The 27,921-nt window shown below is 43.2% G+C and overlaps 1 protein-coding gene across 2 annotated transcripts in view; it reads left to right on the top strand.

Moving 5' to 3' along the window:
• Nucleotides 1–27,921, top strand: part of PODXL (podocalyxin like) — a 114,756-nt gene that overhangs the window by 78,656 nt on the left and 8,179 nt on the right. For both annotated transcript variants that reach the window (XM_033957672.1, XM_033957673.1), the window contains exons 4-5: nt 3,300–3,371; nt 21,139–21,295. In XM_033957672.1, coding sequence (XP_033813563.1) covers nt 3,300–3,371; nt 21,139–21,295 — 229 coding nt within the window. The remainder of the gene's footprint in view (nt 1–3,299; nt 3,372–21,138; nt 21,296–27,921) is intronic.

The following is a 27,921-nucleotide window of genomic DNA, read 5'->3' as shown; positions in this document are numbered from 1 at the left end:
CGATTCCCACCATTTGTCATTTCAATGGTGTTACTATCTACCCTCCAAGCACAGGAAGCTTCAGGTTGGACATTCAGCTCCAGACTTAGGGTTACGAGACGTTCGGATTTCCCCAGGCTTGTCCTCCTTTTGAGGACATGTCCGTGGGTCTGGGCGGCTTTTCAAAACCCAGCTTTCTGGCATCATCGCAACGCTGTGCTGCTGTACGGCCTTGAGCATCTGCGCATTCTCAAGCCTTGTGGATCAACCCAGCAGGCTTTGAGCATGCGCAGATATTCAAGAGTCCAGCACGGAGCATTGCCGTGAACTCCATTCAGCACAGGTAAGTGCAATGCTGGGGTGGGGGTGAGGAGTCAGTATGTACAAGACTGCATCACCGGTCATCTTGGGGGGAGGGGTGGAGCAGAGGACAGGACAGTAGTGCATGTTTGCCTGGGGGAAGGGGAGGATTCGAGCACCGATGGTCATCGGGTGGAGAGAAGGACACCAACCAGCACTGGTCATCGGAGGAGGGGAGGGGAAGATACTAGCGCCAGTGGTCATTGATAGGAGGGGGACACTAGCAGCATTGGACATTAGGGGGAGGGGGTGTTTTGGAGAAGAGGACACTAATGCTGATGGTCATCAGGGGAGGAGGGAGGGAAAACACTCGCACTGGTCATTTTGGTGGGAGGAGGGAGAGTGGATGACAGGACACTAGCGCCGATGGCCATTATTAGGAGAGAAACAGCATAGATTCAAGTTCTGAGCAATCAAAAATTTATTTTAAAGGACCCGACACGGTCCGTTTTGGCGTGACCACCTGTGTCAGGGGTCTACATGAAAACACTTGTTGCTTATCATTGTGTAATTTGTTAAAAATGTGCTGTGTGGGGGAATAAAAGTTACCTCGGTTTATATTCAGATGGGTTTATATTAGAATATATACGGTTTGTTAAGTGGCCAATAGAGAATGACACGGTGACAAAATTCATCACCGTTCCCGTCCCCGCGGATAACCGCGGGAAATAATCCCAGGTCATTTTCTAGTGTCTATCTCAACCTCGGTCCTTCTACACCAGCATTCTTCAAAGCAAAGCTTGTGGGTCAGTGGTTGTGGCCATTCATACTCTGATTCTTATGTGAGCCAAGGATAATGAAGCCATTGTGACATCACTGATGTGATTGGCTCTTAGGCACTGGTGGAATGAGGCATTATGACATCACAATATCTGCTCTGGATACCAGAGACTGTCATTCTGTAGTGTCTGTTTCAACCTCAGTCCTTCTACACCAGCATTCTTCAAAGCAAAGCTTGCGGGTCAGTGGTTGTGCCCAATTATACTCTGATTCTTCCCTCTCTCCTTAAAGAATGACATGAAGATGGTTTCCCGCGGTTATCCGTGGGGACAGGAACGGTGATGAATTTTGTCACCGTGTCATTCTCTAGTGGCCAATGATGGATGCCTGAGGAGGGGCTAAATGTGAAGCTTGTGTTTTAACCCAGCTCTAATCAATAAACCTTTTCATGATCGTAGTTAACATAATTCTTCTTGATCAGAAATTAACTTTTGAAGCCAAAGGGAAACACTCATTTTGTCTCTCTTAAACCACTGAGGTAAATCTGCTGCACAGCTTTGCCATGTCCCTGAACACACAGTTTGAACTTGCTAAATTGTTAAAACAAAGCAGCATTATAAAGTATCACAACCAAACTTCAAGGGTACATTCAGCTAAAAATACAGCCTTTCATTCACTAGAATGGTCAAAGTCACTGGACAGAAAGATTCAGAGTCACCAAATAAACATTTACAACCAGATTCTAAAAACGACTCCCTGATTTTACAAATAATTCTGAGATCTGCATGCAAATAAATTACTCAATCATCAATAAATTAGCTGCTAACAATTTATTATTGATGTTAACTGACACTAATTTGGATTTACGCAGGGTTACCAGATGGCCGGGAAAATCTGGACATGTCCTCTTTTTAGAGGGCTGTCCATGTGTCCGGACAGACTTTCCAGAACCCAGCAGTTTGTCTGGGTTTTGGAAAGCCCTGCGCTCCGGCCTTGCCTCCATTATATGCAGATTTCTGTCATGCATATTCATTGTGGATGTCCTGAAAACCTGACTGGCAAGGGGGTACTCCAGGACCGAGTTGAGAAACACTACGTTATAGCAGAGCACTGAGTATTTACTGAATCTGGCCCTTAATGTAAGCTAAGTCACTATTGTGATTTTTTTTTATGCTGTGCATGACATTTTAGTAAAATCTGAATATTGAGTGCCGCTATCCAAATAATTAAGCTCTGGAATGCGTTGACAGAGGTTGTGGTAAGAGCAGTTAACATAGTTTGTTTTAAGAAAGGTTTGGACAATTTCTATAATCTGTTATTGAGACAGACATGAGGGAAGCCATTGCTTGCCCTGGAATGTTGCCACTCTTTGGGATTCTAGAATCTTATTGCTCTTTGGGATTCCGGAATCTTGCTACTCTTTGGGATTCCGGAATCTTGCTATTCTTTGGGATTCTGTATGGAATGTTGCTACTCTTTGGGATTCTAGAATCTTGTTGCTCTTTGAGATTCCGGAATCTTGCTATTCTTTGGGATTCTGCATGGAATGTTGCTACTCTGGGGATTTTAGAATCTTTGGGATTCCGGAATCTTGCTATTCTTTGGGATTCTGTATGGAATGTTGCCACTCTTTGGGATTCTAAATCTTGTTGCTCTTTGGGATTCCGGAATCTTGCTACTCTTTGGGATTCTAGAATCTTGCTGCTATTCTTTGGGATTCTATATGGAATGTTGCTACTCTTTGGGATTCTAGAATCTTGTTGCTCTTTGGGATTCCGGAATCTTACAATTCTTTGGGATTCTGTATGGAATGTTGCTTCTCTTTGGGTTTTTGCCAGGTACTTGTGACCTGGATTGGCCATCATGAAGATGGGCTACTGGGTGAGATGGATCATTGGTCTGACCCAGTAAGGCAGTCCTGTCTTTATGCTGTTCACCACTGCTGAATATCACACTTAACTTGTTCTGTTTTCACTGTCTCCATTTACTGGGAAATTGAATGCTGGAGCCCAGACATAGCCCAACATTGAATTTCAGGCAATAGTACCTGTAATGGTCAGCAAGATGTCAATTGCTGCTGGCTAAATATTGGGGCCTGTATTTTTTCTGATCCAGTAGCATGGGACATGTTGACATTTCCTGTCATTTCACATGAATGTACATCTGTAGTGAAAAGTTGTAGAATTCACTTAACTCACAGTATATTGTAGTGATTCTGTCTTCATCTCTCCCTCTTGCAGGTCATCTGTCTACCGAATAACCTAAAGGACCCCTCGGTGATAATTCTCATTCAAGAGCAGCCCAGATCTTGTGTAAGTACTAAAAAAAAGCTTGAGAAAATTGTGTTTGTACATAAAATGTCTCTTTTTCTTTAGATATTATTTCTGTATTTTAAACCTAAATACATTACTTAATCCAAAATCATTAGTCAGAAAAACCTGCCTTAAAGACATCAAAAACCCATCATCCAACTGCCGATTTTTGAAACTGTCTTTCTGGATGTCTTGCAAAGCATTCTAGCCGCTGTGCGTACAAGGATCCAGGTGGCGTTTGATGAGCGGGTTTTGGGCGTGCTGAGACTTGGACATTTTGCACCTATAATCGAACGTTTCCCAAGAAGTCCTGGATGGAACTTAGACGTTCCGAGCTAGACTTGTTTTCAAAGAGTCTAAATGCCGAAAAGGTACCCAAACTGACCAAATGACCACTAGAGGGATTAAGTTATGTCCTCCCACATTCGCCTAGTGGTCACTAATCCCCTCCTAAACCCCTAAAATAGGAATGAAACAGTACATACCTGTCTCTACATCAGCAGCATCCCCCAGGTGTCTGGGCTAATGGACCATAGAAAAGACGACATAAGCCCATAAGCTCCTCTAACCAGGACATCTAAGGTGGAAAGTGCAAGGCCACCAAAACCCACCAAAATCCTACTATACTGCCATATAGGTACCACCTGCAGCCATAAAGGCTATTGGGGTGTAAAGAATAACACAGGGACAGGGACAGAGCCCACAGGGCGGAAATGGGAACAGCCTGTGGGGATAGGGCAGGAATGGGACAGGGACAAACATTATGCCTAGGACAGGCACGTGGGATCTCTCAGAGAGAGAAAGAGATAATGGTTACTGCGGATGGGCAGACTAGATGGGCCATTTGTCCTTTATCTGCCATCATGTTTCTATAACCTTAAAGCTCTATGACCTCACAATGCAGGTGTAAAGAGCTTTAGCCTATAGGAGGAGGAGATGCAAATGTTAAGAGCCTTAGCCAATAGGGAGAGGAGGAGATAGTGGATGCTCTGGATGGGCCATTCGGCCTTTATCTGCCATCATGTTTCTATAACCTTAAAGCTCTATGACCTCACAATGCAGGTGTAAAGAGCTTTAGCCTATAGGAGGAGGAGATTCAAATGTTAAGAGCCTTAGCCAATAGGGAGAGGAGGAGATAGTGGATGCTGTGGATGGGCCATTTGGCCTTTATCTGCCATCATGTTTCTATAACCATAAAGCTCTATGACCTCACAATGCAGGTGTAAAGAACCTTAGCCTATAGGAGGAGGAGATGCAAATGTTAAGAGCCTTAGCCAATAGGGAGAGGAGGAGATAGTGGATGCTCTGGATGGGCCATTTGGCCTTTATCTGCCATCATGTTTCTATAACCTTAAAGCTCTATGACCTCACAATGTAGGTGTAAAGAGCTTTAGCCTATAGGAGGAGGAGATGCAAATGTTAAGAGCCTTAGCCAATAGGGAGAGGAGGAGATAGTGGATGCTGCGGATGGGCCATTTGGCCTTTATCTGCCATCATGTTTCTATTGTCTAAAAACAACCCAGGAACATATATCCTCTCAGGTCTAATTGGTACCTCCTCACTAGCATAAAAACCTCCCATAGGGCATCATTCAAATTTTGCTCATCCATTTATAAATATTAAGTTTATTGCATACTTCAAAAAAACCCACACTTATCTTGTGAGCGTTTAACTAAAGGCGTTACTGTTCCCAAGGCAAATGCTTTAAACTCGCTTCGTTTTAAACATCCCATCGCCTGAGGCTTTTCCTCCCATTTTTTGAATCGACTTATTTATTGATTGATAAACAGTTACTGAATTTTCATCTAAATTCATAATTTGCAAGTTTATATTTTATGTGGTAACAATTGTTTGTGTGGAGAGTTTGTTCCACGAGTTTCTATTATTTATTTGGATTTTGGACACGCAATCTCCACCCCAGACATGGCCCCTTTCGAAAAAATTAAACTTATTCTTTTTCGTTATGCTGGACGCACACAAATGTTGCCCATTTACCACGTGATACCAGCGCACTTCCCATGGAAAGCATTTTTACTTGCTTTTACAGCAGTCTAGTAAAAGCCCCATAACGTCAGTCCCCGAGTTACAAATGCCTGATTTAAGTACAACTCATACTTAAGAATGGGATTGCAACTTCATTTGATTTCACCGAGTAGTATTTCCAGTGGCACAGACTCCTACCCTTCTCCTATAGCAGATTCAGGCATGGCCACATTAAGAACAGTGTGTGGTTGTGTGTGCTGTACCTTAGAGGGAACACTGGCTAGGGACAGTTGGCCCTTTTGTCAGCTGGGAGCAGAGGGAAGCAGCAAGAATCTTAAGATCTACAGGTTTTGAGTTACATACAAATTCGACTTAAGACCAGTTTTATAAACAACTCGTTCTTAACCCGGGGACTGCCTGAACTCGCTTGATCTCTCACCCTAGACCAGGGGTCTTCAAAGTCCTCCTTGAGGGCCGCAATCCAGTCGGGTTTTCAGGATTTCCCTAATGAATATGCATTGAAAGCAGTGCATGCACATAGATCTCATGCATATTCATTGGGGAAATCCTGAAAACCTGACTGGATTGCGGCCCTCAAGGAGGGACTTTGAAGACCCCTGCCCTAGACAAAATTACTCTCTGTAGTATGGGGAGTTAGTTTAATATGTGTGCTGATGCTTGTGTTGACTGGAAAGATGTAAGTGGAGCTGTGCAAATGACAGGTGCAAAATAAGTAGACAGACTCATGTGCAAAAATGTCCCACTGCTGCCACCTTCTGGCATACCAATGCAACTAAAAAACCCAATGCAAGGAACATACAAACTGTACAGATACTCGTTGACCTACGACCGTTATTGGTTCCGACTGGCAGGTCGTAAGTTGATCGGGACGTAAGTCGGCCTATGTTAGACTAAGGTAAGAATACGGTATTAGACTGGGTAATGATATTGTAATCATCTTAAAGTCATATTTTATCAACATTTTCTTACACAATCCCTTTGTGGTGAACATTCGTTGTGGCGCTTCCTCCTGCGTAGCGAGACTTGGGAGTGTGGGAGACTGGGGCTGCTAACAGCTGGCGGGGGAAACTGTCGTAAACGCGTCGTAAAGTCAAACGGTTGTAACTTTAATAGGTCGTAAGTCGACGAGTAGCTGTACTAGAAAGTTCCTTTACCCATTTCACAACGAGCACAGCCGATAAACAATAACATATGCCAACACCAATACACATAAATATCAAATTAGGGGAGAGAATAGGGGGATGATTGTAATTTGTTTGGAAATATTTGAATGTTATATTTGTTTATTTCATTCAATACAATGTTATAATTGGTAATAAAAAGGAATGGGGGAAGGGGGAAGGGAATGGGGGTTGGGGGTGGGGGGTAGAGAGGTTAAAATAGATCATATGGAAATATATTTTGGAGGAATGATAGAAATATGTATGGATATATTATAATTGTGAATCAAATTGTAATGAATAGCTCCTTGTTTTGTTTTATTGTATATATATTTGATTCCTTCAATAAAATGTTATAAATAAATCAAATTAGTGCACAATTAAGTAAATATATAACTTGAATATGCTCCCTATGAAATAATAATAATGGACTGCAGGGGGTTATAAGACGGTCAAAAAGGCACTTACCTTGCAAAAGTTCATCCGTGCTTTCTTTGCAAACAGCAATTAAATCACTTCTGCTGGTGAACATAGGCTCATAAAAAATTAATCTCTTCCTGCCACTACTGGCTATGTTGAATCCAGGGGTTTATTTATTTATTCATTCAGTTTTCTATACCGTTCTCCCAAGGGAGATCAGAACGGTTTTACATGAATTTATTTAAGTACTCAAGCATTTTCCCCTGTCTGTCCCCATAGGCTCACAATCTATCTAATGTACCTGGGGCAATGGGGGGATTAAGTGACTTGCCCAGGGTCACAAGGAGCAGTTTGGGTTTGAACCCACAACAAGACTGCAAAATCACTTCCTTGCACACATATATATCAAAATATTGTTTTATGCCATGCCTCAGAGACCGAAGAATCAGGCAACAATTGCCGAAAACTTATATCGGTCGGAACTCTCAATCATTGGCAAAAAATGGCATGTTTAAGTACTTTTTTAGTTTTTTAAACTTTTTATAGAAAAGATTTTATACTTTTAATAAATTATTTAAATTAACTTTTAAATATAGATGTCAAATAACATCTTTTTTTCGCCACAAATATCATGAGGGTGATAACCAAAGTGCTTCTATTTAAACTTAAACACTTATCTTTGGAAGATGTATGCACTGCTTTAATCCCTACGGGGCCACCGTTTCACCTGGAGTGGCTTCATCAGGGGAACGTGGACAGTGCCTGTAAAAGATGTTAAAAATGCATTTAAGCAAAACTCAGATATTTGTACAGAATTCAGTTGATAAACTTTAATTTTAAGTGTTGAAAACTACAGCAGACTTACGGAAACGAAAATTCCCTCAGCATACAGACTCATGAAAATGGCGCCGGTGACACCCGACGCTGAGCTCTTTAAATTGCCGGCTGAGTGGATGCCGGTGCGACGTAAAAAACGTCAAAACGTCAAAGACGCCAAAAACGGCATGACGTCAATGAAATTCACCTAACCAGAAGATCCAAAAAAAATTTAGGTGAATTTAGGTGAATTTCATTGACGTCATGCCGTTTTTGGCGTCTTTGACGTTTTGACGTTTTTTACGTCGCACCGGCATCCACTCAGCCGGCAATTTAAAGAGCTCAGCGTCGGGTGTCACCGGCGCCATTTTCATGAGTCTGTATGCTGAGGGAATTTTCGTTTCCGTAAGTCTGCTGTAGTTTTCAACACTTAAAATTAAAGTTTATCAACTGAATTCTGTACAAATATCTGAGTTTTGCTTAAATGCATTTTTAACATCTTTTACAGGCACTGTCCACGTTCCCCTGATGAAGCCACTCCAGGTGAAACGGTGGCCCCGTAGGGATTAAAGCAGTGCATACATCTTCCAAAGATAAGTGTTTAAGTTTAAATAGAAGCACTTTGGTTATCACCCTCATGATATTTGTGGCGAAAAAAAGATGTTATTTGACATCTATATTTAAAAGTTAATTTAAATAATTTATTAAAAGTATAAAATCTTTTCTATAAAAAGTTTAAAAAACTAAAAAAGTACTTAAACATGCCATTTTTTGCCAATGATTGAGAGTTCCGACTAGAGGTCTGCACGGGAACGGGGATCGCGGGGATCCCGCGGGTCCCGCGGGGATCCCGCGGGTTCCCCCCCTGGCCCACGGGACTCCCACGGGGACGCCCCCTGGCCCACGGGACTCCCACGGGGATGCCCCCCTGACCCACGGGACTCCCACGGGGACGCCCCCTTGCCCACGGGACTCCCACGGGGATGAAAACAACCTACCTAAATTCTGGCGATGCAAGTCTGGCGTCGCGTCGGGAAATAGCCATGTTGAGCAGTGAGCTCAGCACGTACACAGATGAAAGCCTTGCTTGCTGATTGGTCCGGCGGCCCCGCCCCACCGTGCCGCCGGACCAATCAGCAAGCAAGGCTTTCATCTGTGTACGTGCTGAGCTCACTGCTCAGCATGGCTATTTCCCGACGCGGGCATTAGGCTGTTTTTTGTCATTTCGGGTGGGGGATGGCAGCGGCAGCAGCAGCCTGAAAAAGAAATCATCCTGGCCGGGTTCGGTGTCATGCTCCGGAGCTTCTACAGCCTTCCTATCTCCCTCTCCCTTCTACCTGCGGCTCTCTTCGGCAACTTAGCAGCAACGATCGACACAAGCTTCTGGCGTCGGGGCCTACCCTCTGCGAGTCCCGCTTGTTTCAACTTCCTTTTTCCACAAAGGCGGGACTCGTAGAGGGAAGGCCTCGATGTCGGCAGCTTGTCTTGATCACCGCTGCTGACGAGTTGCTTAAGAGAGCCGCGGAGCAGGGGGGTGTTGCCAGGTGCAGGTAGAAGGGAGAGGGCCAGATGCAGGACTCGTGGGTGAGGGAGGAGAAGAGAGAGGGGAGAGAAACAAAAGGAAATATTTCATACTGGGCTGGGCCGGAGTGGAGAGAGGGTGGAAAGATTCTGGCTACAGGGTGCATTAACAAAGGAAAAAGGGGGAAAGCTGAAAATGGAGATAGTGACACAAAGAAGAGAAAGGGTAAGCAGGACCTTCTGAATAAGGATAGAGATACAGAGGGGACATGAAGAGGAGGTGAAATAGAGACATAGAAGTAATGCTGAAAAAGTGGGGGGGGGGAGATAAAGACATTGAAAGGGCAAATGGTGAACATGGGGTAAAGACAAGGACAGAGACAAATGAAGATTCTGAAAAAGTGGTGAGATAGGGATATAGGTGAGATGGACACAAAGAAGGGGGATGCTGGAAAATAGGTGGAATGGTAATTCTGACAGACACAGAAGGGAAATGCTGGATCAAGGAGAGATGGGGCTCAGGCTGGATGGAATGAGGAGAAATGCCTTGTTGGCCCGGAACTTCCTCTCCTACGTCAGAATTGACGTCAGGGAGCGGAATGCTGGTCAGCGCGACGCTTCTGCAGGGAAAGCTTGGGACAGCGGTGGCTTGGGGACTATTCCCCGATGGCGGTGGCAGCAAACCGAGTGGCTTGGGGGAGGGCACGGAGAAAGAAAGAAAGGGGGCAGACAGAGAGACAGAAAGAAGGGGGAACAGGGAGACAGAAAGAAAAAGTTGGGGGAGAGAATGAGGTCTGGAGGAGAGGAAACATACAGGAGGCTGAAAGAAAGGAAGAAAGATTGGATGCACAGTCAGAAGAAGAAAGTGCAACCAGAGACTCATGAAATCACCAAACAGCAAAGGTAGGAAAAATGATTTTATTTTCAATTTAGTGATCAAAATGTGTCTGTTTTGAGAATTTATATCTGCTGTCTATATTTTGCACTATGGCTCCCTTTTACTAAACCGCAATATTGTTTTTTAGCGCAGGGAGCCTATGAGCATTGAGAGCAGCGCGAGGCATTCAGCGTAACTCCCTGTGCTAAAACCTACTATTGTGGTTTAGTAAAAAGGGAGGGGGTGTATTTGTCTATTTTTGTATTTTGTTACCGAGGTGACATTGCATAGAGTCATCTGCCTTGGGAAATGTATATGGCAGATATCTTTGTTTTGTGTTCAAAAGAAAAGGAAATGCATTTCTGGTTTTATTTCTACAGTGTTGAAGTACTTGTTGGCCCTTGCTGTGACTGGTGGGGATCCCCAAGCACCGCCAGCAGAGGACCTCCTCTAGAGATGGTCAGAACTCCCCTCCACCAAGCGCAGCAGTCGCTGGCAGCATCCATGAGCCACTGAGGTGCCAGCATCTGTGACTCAGGGACGCTACTGCTGCCTGCCAAGCTTGGCAAAAGGGACCCCAGGCCAACTGCAAAGGAAGTCCTCAGCTGACAGTTTGTGGGTTCTCATCAGCTGAGTATTTATATTTTATATTTACATTAGAGGTTCTGGTAGAAACCCATTTACAAAGTATGTATTCTTCCCAATTAATATTTCCAAATTAATAGTCTCTTTGCTTATTTGTAAATGGGTCTCTACCAGAGCCTTTAATTCAGTAGCATAATTAAATAAAATAACTATTTCTGAAGTTTATAGGGAAGGATGGTGACGGAGGGGATTCCTCGCGGGGACGGGTGGGGACGGAGGGGATTCCTCGCGGGGACGGGTGGGGACGGAGGGGATTCCTCGCGGGGACGGGTGGGGACGGAGGGATTCCTCACGGGGACGGGTGGGGACGGAGGGATTCCTCACGGGGACGGGTGGGGATGGGTGGGATTTTGGCGGGGACGGGTGGGGACGGGTGGGATTTCTGTCCCCGCGCAACTCTCTAGTTCCGACCGATATAAGTTTTCGGCAATTGTTGCCTGATTCTTCGGTCTCTGAGGCATGGCATAAAACAATATTTTGATATATATGTGTGCAAGGAAGTGATTTTGCAGTCTTATTGGTTATTACACACTTCTCTAGTATTTGATTTGTGGTTTGAACCCACAACCCCAGGGTGCTGAGGCTGTAGCTTTAACCACTGCACCACTCTAGAAATCAAAATGAAGTAAAAGTGAGCCAAGTACAGGACAATCAAGCCTTTGTGACATCACTGATGAGGTTGGCTCTTATTGGTGGAATGAGGCATTATGACATCACAATCTCAGCTCTGGTTACCAGAAGCTGAAACTTTTCACACTATTTATTTAATTTTCTATACCGTTCTCCCAAGGGAGATCAGAATGGCTTTACATGAATTTATTCAGGTAGTGAAGCATTTTTCCCTCTTCTACTGAGCTCGGTTTTGAGGAAAGCTACCCCTTCTTCAGAAACCCAAATAAATCTTTAAAGCTGACCGACGACTTCATGCACGCTGGCAGAAGAAATATGACGCGATGTGCTTCTGGTTTGCCGCCCGGCATACAGCAGCGCATAAGAGCCAAAATGATCTGCTCTAAAATGCTTGTTTACTTAGGGCTCCTTGTACAAAGCTGCGATAGAGTAGCGGTGTCCATCGCAGACTGGCGAGGTAAATGCTCCGACACTCATATGAGCGTCAAAGCGCTCACCTCGCTGGCTCGTGGTAGAAACCTCTACCGCAGCTTTGAAAAAGCCAGCGTTATTTTGGGTTTTCATTCAGGGCCAGCTCAGCCTATGGACCAGGTGAGGCCCAGAGTACTGGTGATAAATGGTGCCAAACTTCCAATCCGGCATCTCTTCCTCTCTTCCTCCTCTCTGCGGAGGGGGAGAGAGAGATTGTGGATTTTGGCACCCTTTATAACCAGGGGTGGGGGAATCTCCTTTTCCTCTCTCTCCTACCCCACCATCCAGGATCTTGTGTTTATGTGTCTTTCTGCCTGCCATACAACATGTCTTCTTGGTTTCTTTCCCCCCCCCCCCCCTCATCCAACATTAGCCTTCTGTCTATCTCACCACCACCAGCACAAAGCAGAATCTCTTCTCTCTCTTCCCTTTTCCCAGCCATCCAGGATCTCTGTTCATTCGTGCTCTCACGGTCTCTCTCACCCCACCCTACTATCCAAAATCTCTTCTCTGTCTCTCTTACCCTACCTAGGGTTACCAGACATCCGGGAAAACCTGGATATGTCCTCTTTTTAGAGGACTGGCTGCGTGCCTGGACGGACTTTCCAAAACTCAGTAGCTTGTCTGGGTTTTGGAAAGCCCCGACTTCCCAGCTGCGTCTGGAGGGTCTCTGAGCATGTGAGGATGATGTAGCCCGGAGGTTGGAAAAGAAAGATAAGGCTTTGTGGGGGCGGGGCTAGAGGCAGAAGGGGGCAGGGCTGGGGTGGAACAGGGCGGAGCCATGTGCCCAGGTTTCTCCGTGGAAAAATCGGGTAACCCTAACTCTGCCCATCTAGCCATGCACCTGTCTATCCCCCCACCATCCAGCCTTTCCCCTCCTTTTCACTCATCACCCTTCAGCTTCTCTTTTCCCACTATCCAGCTTTGCTCCTCTGTCTCTTCCCCCCCCCCCAATATCCAGCTTTACCCCTCCGTCTCTTTCCTCCCATTTCCTATCCCCTGCTTTTACCCTTTTTCTCTCGAAGCAAGGAGGAGTTACGGTGAATGTTTAAAATATGTTTAGTTGTTTGTTTTGATTAGTATGATGATTTTATTTTTTTGATCCTCTACTGCTTATTTATTGTTATTTTATGGTTATTTGAATTTGTATGTTGATTTGTAATCTACCTAGAATGGTAAAGATAGTGCGGAATATAAATTTTGTAAATACGTATAAAAAGAAAACAAACAGCCTGTCTGCCCAATCATCTGCCTCCTCGATTCACAGGCCATCAATAAAGAGAAACTGTGCAGAGCCAGCTCCTGCCCCACCCCCTATGATGCAACTTCCTGTTTGGGCAGGAACCAGCAGAGCTGTTGTGCAGGCGCCAGCGTGCAGAGCTCTGTGGCCCGTGAATCGTGGAGTCAGCAGGTCGAGCAGACAGGTGGAGGGGAGGGGATGCTCCCTGTTTGTTTTTTTATGCTGGAGGAAGAGAGGGGGAACGTTACGGCTGGGCCTTCCCAAGCCTCCTTTACCTGGCACCTATGGCGAGCTGCTTCCTGCAGTCTGAATAGCCAACCCTTAGAGACCATGGCGCTCACCGTGTTCTCCTTTTCTAAAGGATGAGTTCCTTATTACAGAGGCCATTTGTTTTGTTCTGGTTTTTCCCACAGGCTGAGAGAATTTTTGCCTTGGGAATAAAAAAATAAAGTGCCTTTGAAAATCATGGCGAACAATCCGTTAGTTTTCTTTCATCCCATATAGCATTAGCCCTGTTACTGTGGCAACAGCAAACCTTAGTCACTTAAAACTGCTCTTAAACTGAAAGGTCACTTGAACACACAAAGTCAGAGGCGTGAAGAAAGTACAAGAAATTTATTACGGTATACCGGACTCTAGTGCAGTTAATAGCCTGCCTACTAGAGTGTCAGAAACAGGAAATACACAGACTTTTATGCCCTTTTTGCAAACTAATATATGCAAAAACTACAATTTTCATTTGTTACTTCTATAACTTTTCTACAATTATTATTGGTCCTAAGCTCACACTAGCAGGTCACTTATCTAACTCTTACAGTTCTAAATGTTAAATATACAGAAGGGCAGGGTACATCATAGCTCAAACTCTTATCTATTTAGCTTACAATGTGGTAAGGTAGGGACATACATTTTAGGCAGATGAAGTCAATAGATAGTCAACTTTCTTCAGTTATGTAGGCCAGAGCAATATTTTAAACAACAGTTAACCATTTCATGACCCTACAAAACAAGTTCTCCAACATCTTTTGCCACACCTCAAGCCAAAAAATAAATCTCTCCAATTCGTGACTCAGGAAGGGAGATCCTCAAACCACTGAACTGGGCTGGAAGGCAGCTCCAGGAGTCATCCCTCCTCCCGCTTCGAGGCTGATTTCCCATCCCAGAAATGTCATGCCCAGGAGAGCAGTGCAACTGTTCATAGGGTTTTAATCATTAAAATAAGTTTTACCAAATTGCAGACTCTCTCTTTGTTTTCATGTACATACCTGACAGCTAAACCCGTGTGTCTGCCAGGCCTCGTTAAGAAACGACCTCACAGTGCCGGCATAGCTTATAATCTATGCAAAGGAAGGCAGGAACCATCTGGAGATCTCTTGAACTGTTAACAAGCAAATCTCTAGATGCCTACTGTTCAAACAGGGATGTTTTCTTTAATATAGATGTATCCAGGGGGGGTTGGGTTGTGGGTTGGGTTGGTGGGGTGGGCTTGTTGGCTTGTTGGATTTTTTGTGTAAAATTTGGAGCTATTTGTTCTTCTCTGTACTTGTTTCTCCTTGTTGATTTTCTTGGTGCTCAATAAATTATATTTGACAATATAGATGTGTCCAGAAGAGGTAAGCAGAAGGAATCGCTGTCGTATATGTGGGGAAAATTGGAAAAACAGTAGTCAAGGCGGCCGAGTATTACCACAAAGCTCAGATCAATCCAAAGGATGCTGAAAAACTTATGTACTAGAAAAAATCTCCCCCGACCCGTACAAACTAGGGAAGCAACGGACAAGATTTAATAACACAACCACTCTAATAAATTTTAAAATTTTTGTGAGTGTTTTTGTGAGGATATATCGATAAGTTTAAGAAGATTTGGGGGACCATTAATAGATTTTTGTAATGATTGATATAATTTTTCCCAGAATAAGATACTTGATAAAGGAAGGGAGGGAGGGGGGGATAGGTTTATTCTCTTTATCACAAAATATAAATAAATTATCATAATAGTTGTTATATTGTGTGCAATTAAATAAAATAAGGGGAGGGAAAGGGTTTCATAATTGAATAATAGTTGATAAAATTATTATATTTTATATGATGTCTAAAATTATAGTAAGGATTATACAAGATATATTGTATGTACAATATGTTATGGAGATATCAAGTGTATACTTAAGGTAATTGTATGAATCTTTATGTTACACTTGTTGTAATATGAAAAAATTAATAAAAAATGTTAAACATAACATTTTTGTGAGTGAGGGATGGTCCTCAGTTTTCGCAGCTTGCCACGGGAACCATCCCAAAGGCACTGCTGCCACAGTTGTAAACCCAGAAAGGGTATCACCTGTGAAACATCCTAGGACCTATCCCTAGTGAAAGTGCTAAAAAAGTTTAAATAATCCGCTGCTCCCAAGTTCAAAGGGTAATGCAGCAGCCACAGCTGAAGCCTATGTCACAATTATGCTGGATCTTGGAATGAACTGAACCGCACTACTTATCTACTGAGACGTAATTGTGGCATTGCTGTCAGAGATCTTGCGTGCTGAAGTCACAGGGAAATACTTTTAAAACCAATTGGAGGGAATTTTTTTTTCACTCAGAGAATAGTTAAGCTCTAGAACGCGTTGCAAGAGGATGTGGTAAGAGCATAGAGCGTAGCTGGTTTTAAGAAAGGTTTGGACAAGTTCCTGGAGGAAAAGTCCATAGTCTGTTATTGAGAAAGACAAGGGGGAAGCCACTGCTTGCCCTGGATCAGTAGCATGGAATGTTGCCACTCTTTGGGATTCTAGAATCTTGTTATTCATTGGGATTCTATATGGAATGTTGCCACTCTTTGGGATTCTAGAATCTTGTTATTCATTGGGATTCTATATGGAATGTTGCCACTCTTTGGGATTCTAGAATCTTGTTATTCTTTGGGATTCTACATGGAATGTTGCTACTCTTTGGGGTTCTGGAATCTTGTTATTCTTTGGGATTCTACATGGAATGTTGCTACTCTTTGGGGTTCTGGAATCTTGCTCATGCTGAGATAATGGACTGTTGCTACTCCTTGGGTTTTGGCCAGGAACTAGTGACCTGGATTGGCCACCGTGAGAACAGGCTACTGGGCTTGATGGACCATTGGTCTGTCCCAGTGAAGCTATTCTTATGTTCTTATACACCAGTCCAGAGGACACTGGCTCTCTCTTGAAAATCACAGATGTGTCTAGTAACACCTTTTACAGAAGCTCTTGCAAACTGCTCTGAATTGACATCCCAGTCATTAGTAGCGATATAAAAGCTTTCAATAACCAATAAACTATAGAAATGATTAGTAGTAGTCAAGTTTCTATGCTATATGGGCACCTACTTTCCTATATAGAAATTCTAGCAAAAAACACCAATACTTTAACTAGCCATAGGTGCCATTGTTCATACCTAGATTGCTGAAAAATGGGCATAAATTATGTTATTCTATAATTTAGTGGTTCTTAAACCTGTCTTCGGGGCCCCCAGTCAGTCAGATTTTTCAAGATATTCCTAATGAATATGCATGAGGCAGATATGCATGCCTGGAACCTCTATTATATGCAAATTTGCCTCATGCATATTCATTAGGGATATCTTGAAAATCTGACTGACTGGGGGTGGTTTAAGAACCACTGCTGTAATTTTTCCTGCGACCGTGTGCCCCCCCCACCTAGACTCTTTCCATGTATAAACCCACTTTCAAACTGTGCCCTGTTATGCAGTAGGGCATAGGTGAAATATTGGCATTTGTGGGCACACAAATGCGCCTCTATGCCATTTACAGAACAGCCCCCCGTAGTGTTTTGGGGTGGCATTTTCAGCACAGAGCAAGGACAGCCTGAAACTTGTGAATCTGATAACCTCTTGTACCTTTCATTCCCTTTCAGCCCTCCCTCCTCTGCCATTCCCAGCTGTTCTAGGCACTTGGTTGTGTTTACCTCAGGGGTATGTTTGTGCTAGTGTGGGAAAGAGATTAGATCAGCTCTTCAGGGCTGGCTGCACAATGAAGTTCACTGCCAGGAAAAGCAAAGCTCTTCTTCTGTGTTGTTCCTCTGAGGCATACAGAAAGCCAGAAGGTCATCAGGAGCTGTGCTGTGGCTGTTTGGGTTCTAGTGCTGCTTTAAATTGCTTCCCAGTTACCATGTCTTGGGGGCAGTGGCGTAGTGGGGGGGGGAACCGCCCTGGGCGCCGTGTTGGTGGGGGTGCCAGAACCTCTCCACCCCACCACACTCGCGCCATCCCTCCCCTTCTGTAGATCTTCGCTAGCGCAAGCACTTTCTACAGCCTGTTGCTCGCGCCAGCCTGGTTCCCCTCTGAATCACTTCCTGGTCAAGGGGCCAGGAAGTGACATCAGAGGGGAAGTCCAGAGCTGGCGCAAGGAGCATGCTGGAGAAAAGCCACTCGCAGTGGCGAAGATTTAAAGTTACAGGGGGGAAGGGAAAGTGCAAGTGTGGGGTGGAGGAGCAGGGGGAAGCATGGAAGGAACAGGGGCGTGGAGAAGAGAGCGTGGGGGGTGTGTGGAGAGGAGGGCATAGGGGATGCCACCGCTCCAGGCACTTCCTAGCCTTACTATGCCACTGCTTGATGGGGAGGGAGGGAAACTTGTACCACACCTTGAAGAATACCCCATAATTTTGGGTTGGAATCCCTCTGCCCTTCCCCTGTCCTGACCTTCTACAAACATAGAGAAAGGTCCTTATTTTAGAAGGATCCATATGAAGCTTTTATATGTATAGATCAGTGGTTCCCAAACCTGTCCTGGAGGACCCCCAGGCCAGTCGGGTTTTCAGGATAACCCTAATGAATATGCATGAGAGCGATCTGCATATAATGGAGGTGCCAGGCATACAAATCTGCTCCATGCATATTCATTAGGGCTATCCTGAAAACCTGACTGCCCTGGTGGTCCTCCAGGACAGGGTTGGGAACCACTGATCTAGATCAGGGGTAGGGAACTCCGGTCCTCGAGAGCCGTAGTCCAGTCGGGTTTTCAGGATTTCTGCAATGAATATGCATTGAAAGCTGTGCATGCACATAGATCTCGTGCATATTCATTGGGGAAATCCGGAAAACCCGACTGGAATACGGCTCTCGAGGACCGGAGTTCCCTACCCCTGATCTAGATCATTATAGTATTATTTCTAATTATTTGGTTATCTAATTTCATTTCTTAATTGTAATTTTTTAACATTTCTTGTAAACTGCATAGAACTTTACGGCCCTGCGGTATATAAATTGATTATTATTATTATTATTATTACCATATGGCTTCAGAGAAAGCAGGACAGAAAACAATGGAAGTAAAACCTGGATGTCTCAATCCATCCTCCTTTTTCTGGAGCCATATTGTAACCCTATGAGTCAGATATATATAAAGCTATTTTAGAAAGATGCCACTTACCCTGTCTAAATGGGAAAGGCGAGTGGTGAGGTGAACCTAACACACTAACATGTATTCCCCCTACTGCAAGGGTTGGACTGGTTTATAAAATACAGTGCTCCCCCGCGAATTCGCAGTCGGCGATTCGCGGTCCCGGTCATTCGCGGTATTTTCCAACCGCAAATCGCCAACCAGGAGAGGACAGCTGGAGAGGGCAGCCGGAGTGCCGGCAAGTGAAGGAAATCACTCACTCACCAGTCAGGAGCTGCTTTGACACACAGCTCCTGATTGGTGAGGCCCGACTTTAGTAGAGGAAGAGGCGGTCGGAGCATACAGTGAGTGATTTCCTTCACTCGCCGGCGTTCCGGCTGCTCTCTCCTGCCTCTCCCGCTCCAGTCTCCCCCACCAAAAACCGTATTTGCGGTTTTTCAAGATTCGCGGGGGTTCCTGGACCGGAACCCCCGCGAATATCGGGGGAGTACTGTATCTGATACTTTTAAAACTTTGCTCACACAATCTTCTAGGAAGATAAATGACAATTCTATGATGATATATCTAGATTTCCCACTATATGAAGATGATGATTATTGAATTAAAAGTAAAGTGCTCAGACCTTTCAACCAAACTGTTTAGTGATGTCATTGAACTATGCAAGGGTCTGAGCTCTTTATTTTTAATTCAATAGCCATCATCTTCATATAGTGGGAAAACTTTGCCCCATCCAACCTGTGCTATAAATCATTTACAAAAGGCCCAGTGCTCACCAAGCTTTTTAGAAACTAATGGCTCAGTTTAAAAGGCTGGATTTAGATGTCCATTTCCCCACTTATATAAAGTTATCCTCCCATGTGTGTGTGTATGATCTCCACATCAAATACAATTCCAGACCACTTCTACTGTCCTTTTTTTAGTGCATCTGTTTAACTCTGTGTCTTGGAAAATATAACACAATTTCAGCTTTGATGTGTGCCAGGATACTATGATGAAAAATATTATCTTCTTGATGCCTGGAAAAATGAAAGCACACCCCCCCCAAAAAAAAAATTTTTAAAAAAAATGATGGTGATGTTTTGTTTTAGAAACAAAACTGGTGTTTGCATAACCGTGCAATTATGGGCAGGTTTTATTTTTCTTAAAGCGAATCATCTGTATCTGAGATCATGACCCTAGAGAGCTTCCTGTCCAGAAGAGCTGCCACTTTCAGATAACGGGAACGGGGATGAGCATAACGGCAGCCCAGAGCATTTGGTTACACCTGCTTTTAACTTCACTGCTGTCTCTCTGGCTTAACATTAGAGCTGGGAAAACGCAAAATCTGTTTTACTGCTCGGGATCTAACTAGGTACTTGGGACCTGGATTGGCCACTTTTGGAAACAGGATAATGGGCTTGATGGACTTTTGATCTGTCCCCGTATCATATAGCAACTCTTATGTGAGCTAAGTATAGAACAGTGAAGCCATTGTGACATCACTGGTGAGGTTATCTCTTAGGCATTGGTGGAATGAAGCATTATGACATCACAATCTCAGCTCTAGAATGTTGCTACTCTTTGGGTTTCTATCTGGTACTTGGGGGGTTGTCCTGCTGCGGTCATTACGGGGGGGTGGAGGGGTGTTCGGCAGGAGGGACTGGGCATCCCTCCTGTCGGAGGAGGTGTCAGTGGGGTGGCGGCAGGAGGAATTGGGCACTCCTCCTGCCGTGGACATTGGGGATGTGGGGGATGGCTTCTGGAGTCCCGGCAGGAGGGACTGGGCATCCTTCCTGCTGGTAATCTTTGCGGGGGAGGGGGGATGGGTCCCTGCCACGGCCGCTAAACTGATGGCAGCAGGGAGATTCCCTTGCCGATCAGTTCAGCGGGCACATTTATTTGAAGGCGCCAGAAATGTAGGCCAACATTTGCTGGCCTACATTTCTAGCGCCTTCCAGTGGCCTACGGAGGTGCCCAGAATCGGCTAGGGCTGCCTAAGCTCGCCTAAGGCCACTTCCAGGCAAAACCACACCCATGCCTAGCCTTAAGCGAAGTTAGGCAGCCCTACGTGCCTCACTAGGTTCTTGGAGGCACTTACAATGTAGGTGGCCTGCCTTGAGGGTAGGGGTGTTCAAAAACATGCATCCCGATTGGCTTTTAGGCAGCGGTAGACCACCTAAAATCAGGACGCCGTTTATAGAATTTGCTCCTGAATGTCTAAGTTCCATCCAGACGTTTTGCATAACATTCGATTATCTCTGCATTACGTCCAAATCTAACCCGTCATGGCGATTTGGACATCCAAGTGCCAATTTAGGGCACTTTTTGGACATTAATATTTTTTGACTATGAGCCTCTGTGTAAATACTTATTTGAGGGGATGCACCTAAAAAAAGTGGGTTTTTTTTGTTTTTTTTTAAACATATCCTCTAGAATGAATTTAAGCTTTTTGGAGTGTTTGGAGAATCAGATAGTCAAAGCTTTGGACATTTGCCACTCTCGTCTACTAAAACCCCTAGTTATTCTAGATTTGCATCCTTATAAGGTAATTTAGTGTGACTTCCGAAGACTACCTTCACTCCACCAAAAGACGGAGTATATTTCATCTGTGTCCTTGACTTTTTCCAGGTTGATTCAATGCCACCCATAGAGAAGGGTTTGGCAGAGATGCTGTGCCACAAAGTGAAGTCTACATTAAACCCAGACAGAGACCAGTGCACCGTGCGACTGGGCTACAGTGAAGACCCCGCCACGAAACTGGGCATCTTGGGAGTGTCTGTGGAAAGTAAGTACCATCAGCACCCACTTCGAGATAGGCGTCTACTCCAAGGCACCTACCAGCACGTAGGGGGGGAAGGGGTTAGGAGCAGATTCTGGGCAGATATTAAGCTCCCATAGGCGCCTAACTTAGATGTACTCATTTAAACCAAGAAAACCCTGGCCTAAAATTCAAGAAAGGGATAAAGACCATCCTCTTTATAGACTACTTTAGCCAATAAAACAACATATTATTATTATTATTTTATTTCTTATATACCGCTATACCGTGAGGTTCAAAGCGGTTTACAATGAAGATAGATTAAAAATACATTAAAATAGACAGTTGACTAGTCCCCCTTCCCCGTCCCCCCCGCCCCCCCCCCCCAAAAAAAAAAAAAAAAAAAAATCAGGAGCGCAATCAGAAGAACACAAAAGGGTGTAAATAAACCAAGAGAAAACCAAAAAAACTCTGTGGAGTGACGATGTTCCTAAATGGACTTTATTTGAAAGTGTCAAAGTTCCAAAGGTACACTGAAATCATCCACATAAAATAATTCCATCCACCTAAAAGTAAATCATCCACATAAGAGCCTTAAAGGACCTAGTCCGCTAGGGATACACTGCTTGCATTTGCATTTGCTTTTTTTTCCATTGCAAATGCAAGCAGTGTCTCACTTCCGGCTCACCATACAATTGTTTCCCACGTACTCACCTTTATAGGACCCCCAGGGACTCCTGAAGAAGACTTTTTGTCGAAACGCGGACCGTGTTGGGTCCTGTATCCCTAGCGGACTAGGTCCTTTAAGGCTCTTACGTGGATGATTTATTTTTATGTGGATGGAATTATTTTATGTGGATGATTTTGGTGTACCTTTGGAACTCTGACACTTTCAAATAAAGTCCATTTAGGAACATCGTCACTCCACAGAGTTTTTTTTGTTTTCTCTGGATTTTCTTTTCTGTGGATATTTTGGGATCAATTCCTTTTGTTTTTTGCTACTTATGATTTTAAAGTGTTTGAGGCTTGCGCAGATGAGGACGGAGCTTAGGCATTGGTGGAATCAGACATTATGACATCACAGTCTGAGCTCTAGAATGTTGCAAACACAAGCAGTGTCTCACTTCCGGCTCACCACACAATTGTTTCCCACGTACTCACCTTTATAGGACCCCCAGGGACCCCTGAAGAATACTTTTTGTCGAAACGCGGACCGTGTTGGGTCCTGTATCCCTAGCGGACTAGGTCCTTTAAGGCTCTTATGTGGATGATTTACTTTTATGTGGATGGAATTATTTTATGTGGATGATTTTAGTGTACCTTTGGAACTTTGATACTTTCAAATAAAGTCCATTTGGGAACATCGTCGCTCCACAGAGTTTTTTTGGTTTTCTCTGGATTTTCTTCTTTGTGGATATTTTGGGGTCAATTCCTTTTGTTTTTTGTAAATAAACCAAGGGCTGAAGCCCAGAAAATTAGACTGAGGAAGATAATACTTCAAAGATAAACATAAACACGATATAGATACATGTATGTAGACTATCGGCCTCTTTTACAAAGCCGTGCTAACGGCCCCGAAGCCCATAGAGATTTAAAGGGCTTCGGGGCTGTTGCCGTGCGGCTTTCTAAAAGAGGCCTTATATTTAGTTGAATAGGCCAAACTCCTTAGGAGGTGTGTAAATATAATGTACTTAGCTGCAATAATAAACCTAATATTAGATGTGAATATAGGACGATTGATATGTTATGAACATATGCAAATTAGAAGGACGATCGATGTGCCGGTAACAAGAGTAGGATGATTGATTATCACACCACAATCAATATAAATGGGAGTATCAAATATATAAATTTAAATTCTCTAGCACAGGGGTAGGGAACTCCAGTCCGGAAGAGCCGTATTCCAGTCAGGTTTTCAGGATTGCCCCAATGAATATGCATTGAAAGCAGTGCATGCAAATAGATCTCGAGCATATTCATTAGGGAAATCCTAAAAAACCCGACTGGAATACGGCTCTCGAGGACCAGAGTTCCCTACCCCCGCTCTAGCATAAAGTTAAAACTTCTTCAAAAAAGAGAATTTCTAATCTTTTAAAATCAATAAATACTTTTAATTAATAATAGTGCTCAGTGAAAGCCAATACGAACTTTAAGGCATATGAGCAAAGGACTCTACCAGTTCAGGCTTAAATACATCATCGCACTTCTCTCTGCTGGAAAAGTCGTTAAGTCCTAGACTCTGCTTCAAGTCCAAAAAGTGCTTTGTGCTCCCCATTCACTCCAAAAACAGAAAACAAAAATTAGAAAAATTAATCCATCACCAGTTTATCTTGTTTATACTTCAAAAACTTCCTCGACACAGTATGCGTTGGGTGTCAGGTCAAAAGTGCGCCAGGACAAAGGTGCGCCCAGACAATTGAGCGCAGTCCGCGCCACCGCACCACTCTAAATTACTATTTTTAGTGCTCCGACAAGGGGGCGTGGGGGGGAACCCCCCCCCACACTTTACTTAATAGACATCGCGCCGCGTTGTGCGGGCGTTGTGGGGGGTGTGGGGGGTTGTAACCCCCCACATTTTACTGAAAACTTCACTTTTTCCCTGCTTTTAGGGAAAAAGTTCAGTTTACAGTAAAATGTGGAGGGTTACAACCCCCCAAACCCCCCCATAACGCCGGCGCGATGTCTATTAAGTAAACTGGGGGGATTCCCCAACAAAACCCCCCATCGGAGCCCCTAAAAACTGTAATTTAAAGCGGCGCAGCGGTGTGCGCTGCGCTCAATTGTCGGCGCGCGCTTTTGTCTTTTGCGCCGTTGTCTATGAACCATGCGTTGTCCGGTAATTGCTTGACATGATACGTGTTTCCCCTTCAGCTTTTTCAAGAGGAAGGTATACTCAGCATTATCTTTTTAGCTATAAATAGCCTCATACACTTCTCCCCCCATATTCGCGGTTTCAGCATTTGCGGTTTCAATTATTCACGGTTTTTAGCTTGTTGGCTTCTTCCCCCCCCCCCCCAATTACATCAGCTTGCATAGAGAAATTGCTGATTCCAAGCGTTTACAGAGAAAATTTCTGATTCCCAGCACTTTGTTCACCGTGTTTTTGCCTCTCCTTCAGGAACAAGCCAGGTCTCCCACCAGGTTATTTGCGGTTTCACCATAGTCACAATAGAAAACAGCAAATAACATATGAAAAAGTTATTCGCGGTTTTTCTGTATTTGTGGATCCGTTAATCCCCTATCAAAGTGAATACGGAGGGAGAAGTGTATTGGATAAGTTTCCCGCTCAAGACTTCATGGCGGCATAACCGCTAGCAAACGCTTTCAGTTCAGCGCAATGAATGCCCGAGATACTCTCATTGATTATGCCAGAATTATGCCGGTCTTAATAACTCTGGGCTCCTTTTCCTAAGGTGCATTAGCGTTTTTATCGCACGCAGGATATTACTGCGTGCTACGCGGCTAGAGCTAACGCCAGCTCAATGCAAAGGTCCTGCTCCTTTATGCGCTCCTTCATGCAGCGACTTCATCTCTTATTTAGATTCCTTTTCTTTATGCTATTAACAACTCTAATCCTTATATATAATTTTCCCACTTTGTTTCCACTATCTCATGCCCATTTTCAACATCCATCCTCTATTCCCCAACCGATAAAACATAAAAATATGACTTCAATCCCCTCTTTTTGGGGACGTCGACCTCTCAAAAAATCTTCCATTACCACAGAAACTTTGATCAGATCTTATACTATCATCCCTTTTAGCCCCTTTCCTCTCTCTCCTATCTTTCTACCCCACTCCCTCTCTAAACTCAATATAGGTTTAATAAATGTACGATCCATAAAAAATAAACATCATACCATACACGATACTATTATCCAACATAAATTTCAAATTTTATGTCTTACCGAAATTTGGATAACCCAAGCTGAAGAAGCATACTTAACTCAAGCTTGTCCTCCTAATTACAAGGCTATCTTTCAACCTCGTTTAAACAAGAAAGGAGGAGGAATAGCTGTGATCTATCACACTTCTATTCCCCTCCACCCCAATTCCTTAAACTTATCTGCTTCCTCTTTAGCTGAAACTCTCCCATTCTCTATTAAACTCTCTCATACTTTCAATTTCCTTCTTATCTATCTTCCTCCTCCAGTAAACAAAACATCACTATCAATCCTTATTTCCGCAATATCAGAATTCAACATTAAATATCCAGACTCCATTATTCTTGGAGACTTTAACATTCACTTTAATCTGCCTAACCATCATAATACTTCAGAATTCCTAACTCTGATTTCCGACCTTTCTTTAACTCCTCTTCTTTCTTCGCCTACCCACACAGCGGGCAATACAATAGACATGATCTTCTGTCCTATAACTTATTCTGATTTATTTCACAACTTTCAATTCCATCATTTACCCTGGTCTGATCACTTACTTATTAGCTGGCAATTAGACTCCCCAGTATCCTCAAGAATAGTTCAAAAACTAAACAAGAAAGATACTTACATAACCCGTAATACTCATAAAATCACTCTTACATCCATTCAGGACCATTTCAATTTAAACCTCACTGACTTTTCCTCTCTTCCTCTTGATGAACAAACCTCTCTTTGGGGTTCATCTACCAACTCCCTAATAAATTTCCTAGCACCTCAACAGGAAAAAAAGAAAAATACTCCTAACCTGACCTATAAAAAACAATCTTGGTACAATGAAAATCTAACTATCTTGCGTAGACAGCTACGCTCCATAGAGCATAAATGGCGAAAAACTAAATTACACAATTTCTTAATTCTTTACAGAGAAAAATCTTCTTTTTATAAAAAAGCCATTCAACAAGCCAAAAAAGAATATTTCGCAAAACTTATTCTCTCTACTCGCAACTCTTCTACACTCTTCAATCTTGTGCAATCTCTCTCTAAATATTCTACAAAAAAACTACCTCAAGCTTCCACTCCCTCTGCAACAGAACTACTAAAGTTCTTTGATAATAAAATCAAGAATATCAGAACACAGTTTGGTACTCCCTCTTCCTTTTCTTCTTCACACACTCCCAATGACTCTATTACTCTATCATTCAGTACCTTTTCTACCTTTAAAATGCCCTCTTTAGCTAATTTACTACTCATATTACAATCCCTCAATATTTCTAATACTCCTTTGGAAAGTATTCCACCTTTCATCCTAAGAAAATTATTTTCCTTCTTTGGTCCATATCTTTGGGAAATGATTTCCAAATCACTCTCTAACAGCTTAGTTCCTACGAGCTGGAAAACTGCACTCGTCTTCCCAAAAATTAAACATCACAATTTAGATCCTGTCATTCTAGCAAACTATCGACCTATTGCAAACCTTCCACTTATATCTAAACTAACAGAAAAAATCATTCACACACAATTATCAGACTTCATTGAAAAAAACTCTACTTTGCACCCCTGTCAAACCGGCTTCCGTTCTTCCTATTCTACAGAATTATCCCTTCTAGGCTTAATTTCAACTATACACTACTATCTTGACCATCAAAAATCTGTTCTTCTTATCTCACTCGATCTCTCTGTAGCCTTTGACACCATAGACCACTCTCTTCTCTTAAACAGACTTAAAGAATGCGGTATCACAGGTGCTGCATTATCCTGGTTCTCATCTTATTTTCAAGAACGCAGTTTCAAAGTTTCAGCCAATAATGAAATCTTTCCTTCCCTATCTTTAACATATGGTGTCCCACAAGGTTCTATTCTTTCCCCATTACTATTTAATATATTTCTATCGCCTCTCCTAACCTTAGCACAATCTATCGGATTCACGATCTTTGCCTACGCCGATGACATTCAACTTCTTCATCCAATTAATACATCTAATAACTCTGATATCAAATCTATAAACAATAAATTAGACTCCATAAACGACTGGCTTCATCTCAATAAACTTGCACTCAACATAGAAAAATCTCGCGGTCTCGTATTTTCAACCAAAAAGCCAGAAACTCTCCAAGAAAAAATTTCTATCAAATCCATCCCAATCCAAATGGAGACAAAAATAAAACTCTTAGGTATTACCACTGATAATGGCCTAACATTCCACGACCATATAAGTTCAGTCGTAAAAACTTGTTTCTATAAACTCCGTTTAATACGCTCATTGACTTCAATTTTAGAAACTGAATCTATCAAAATTCTTGTTCATTCATTGATTATTTCTCATCTAGACTACTGTAACTCCCTCTTCAATGGATTACCACAAAAAGAAATTAGACGCCTTCAATTAATCCAAAACTCGGCTATAAAACTTATCTACAACTTAGGCAAATATGATCATGTCACACCAGCTTTGAAAGATGCTCACTGGCTTCCTGTGACACATCGTATCACATACAAAATTATTCTACTGACATTCAAAATAAAATCTTCACACTTACCATTATTTCTTCACAAACTTCTCATTCCTCAGTACTCCTCTCAAACTCTTAGATCTACAAATCAAAATTTCCTACTAATTCCTTCTTTAAAAGAATTTTACTACACACGAAAAATAAATTTTGCGGTATCTGCCCCGACACTGTGGAACTCTCTCCCACAACCACTCCGAGAAGAACAAAATCTCGATAAATTCAAGAAAAGCTTAAAAACATTCCTATTTCATGACGTATTTTCT

Source organism: Geotrypetes seraphini, chromosome 9 (genome assembly GCF_902459505.1).
Source record: "Geotrypetes seraphini chromosome 9, aGeoSer1.1, whole genome shotgun sequence".
In the NCBI taxonomy this organism is placed as follows: Eukaryota; Metazoa; Chordata; class Amphibia; order Gymnophiona; family Dermophiidae; genus Geotrypetes; species Geotrypetes seraphini.
The sequence above is the reverse complement of the archived record's forward strand: the minus strand, read 5'-3'. Positions and strand labels throughout refer to the sequence as shown.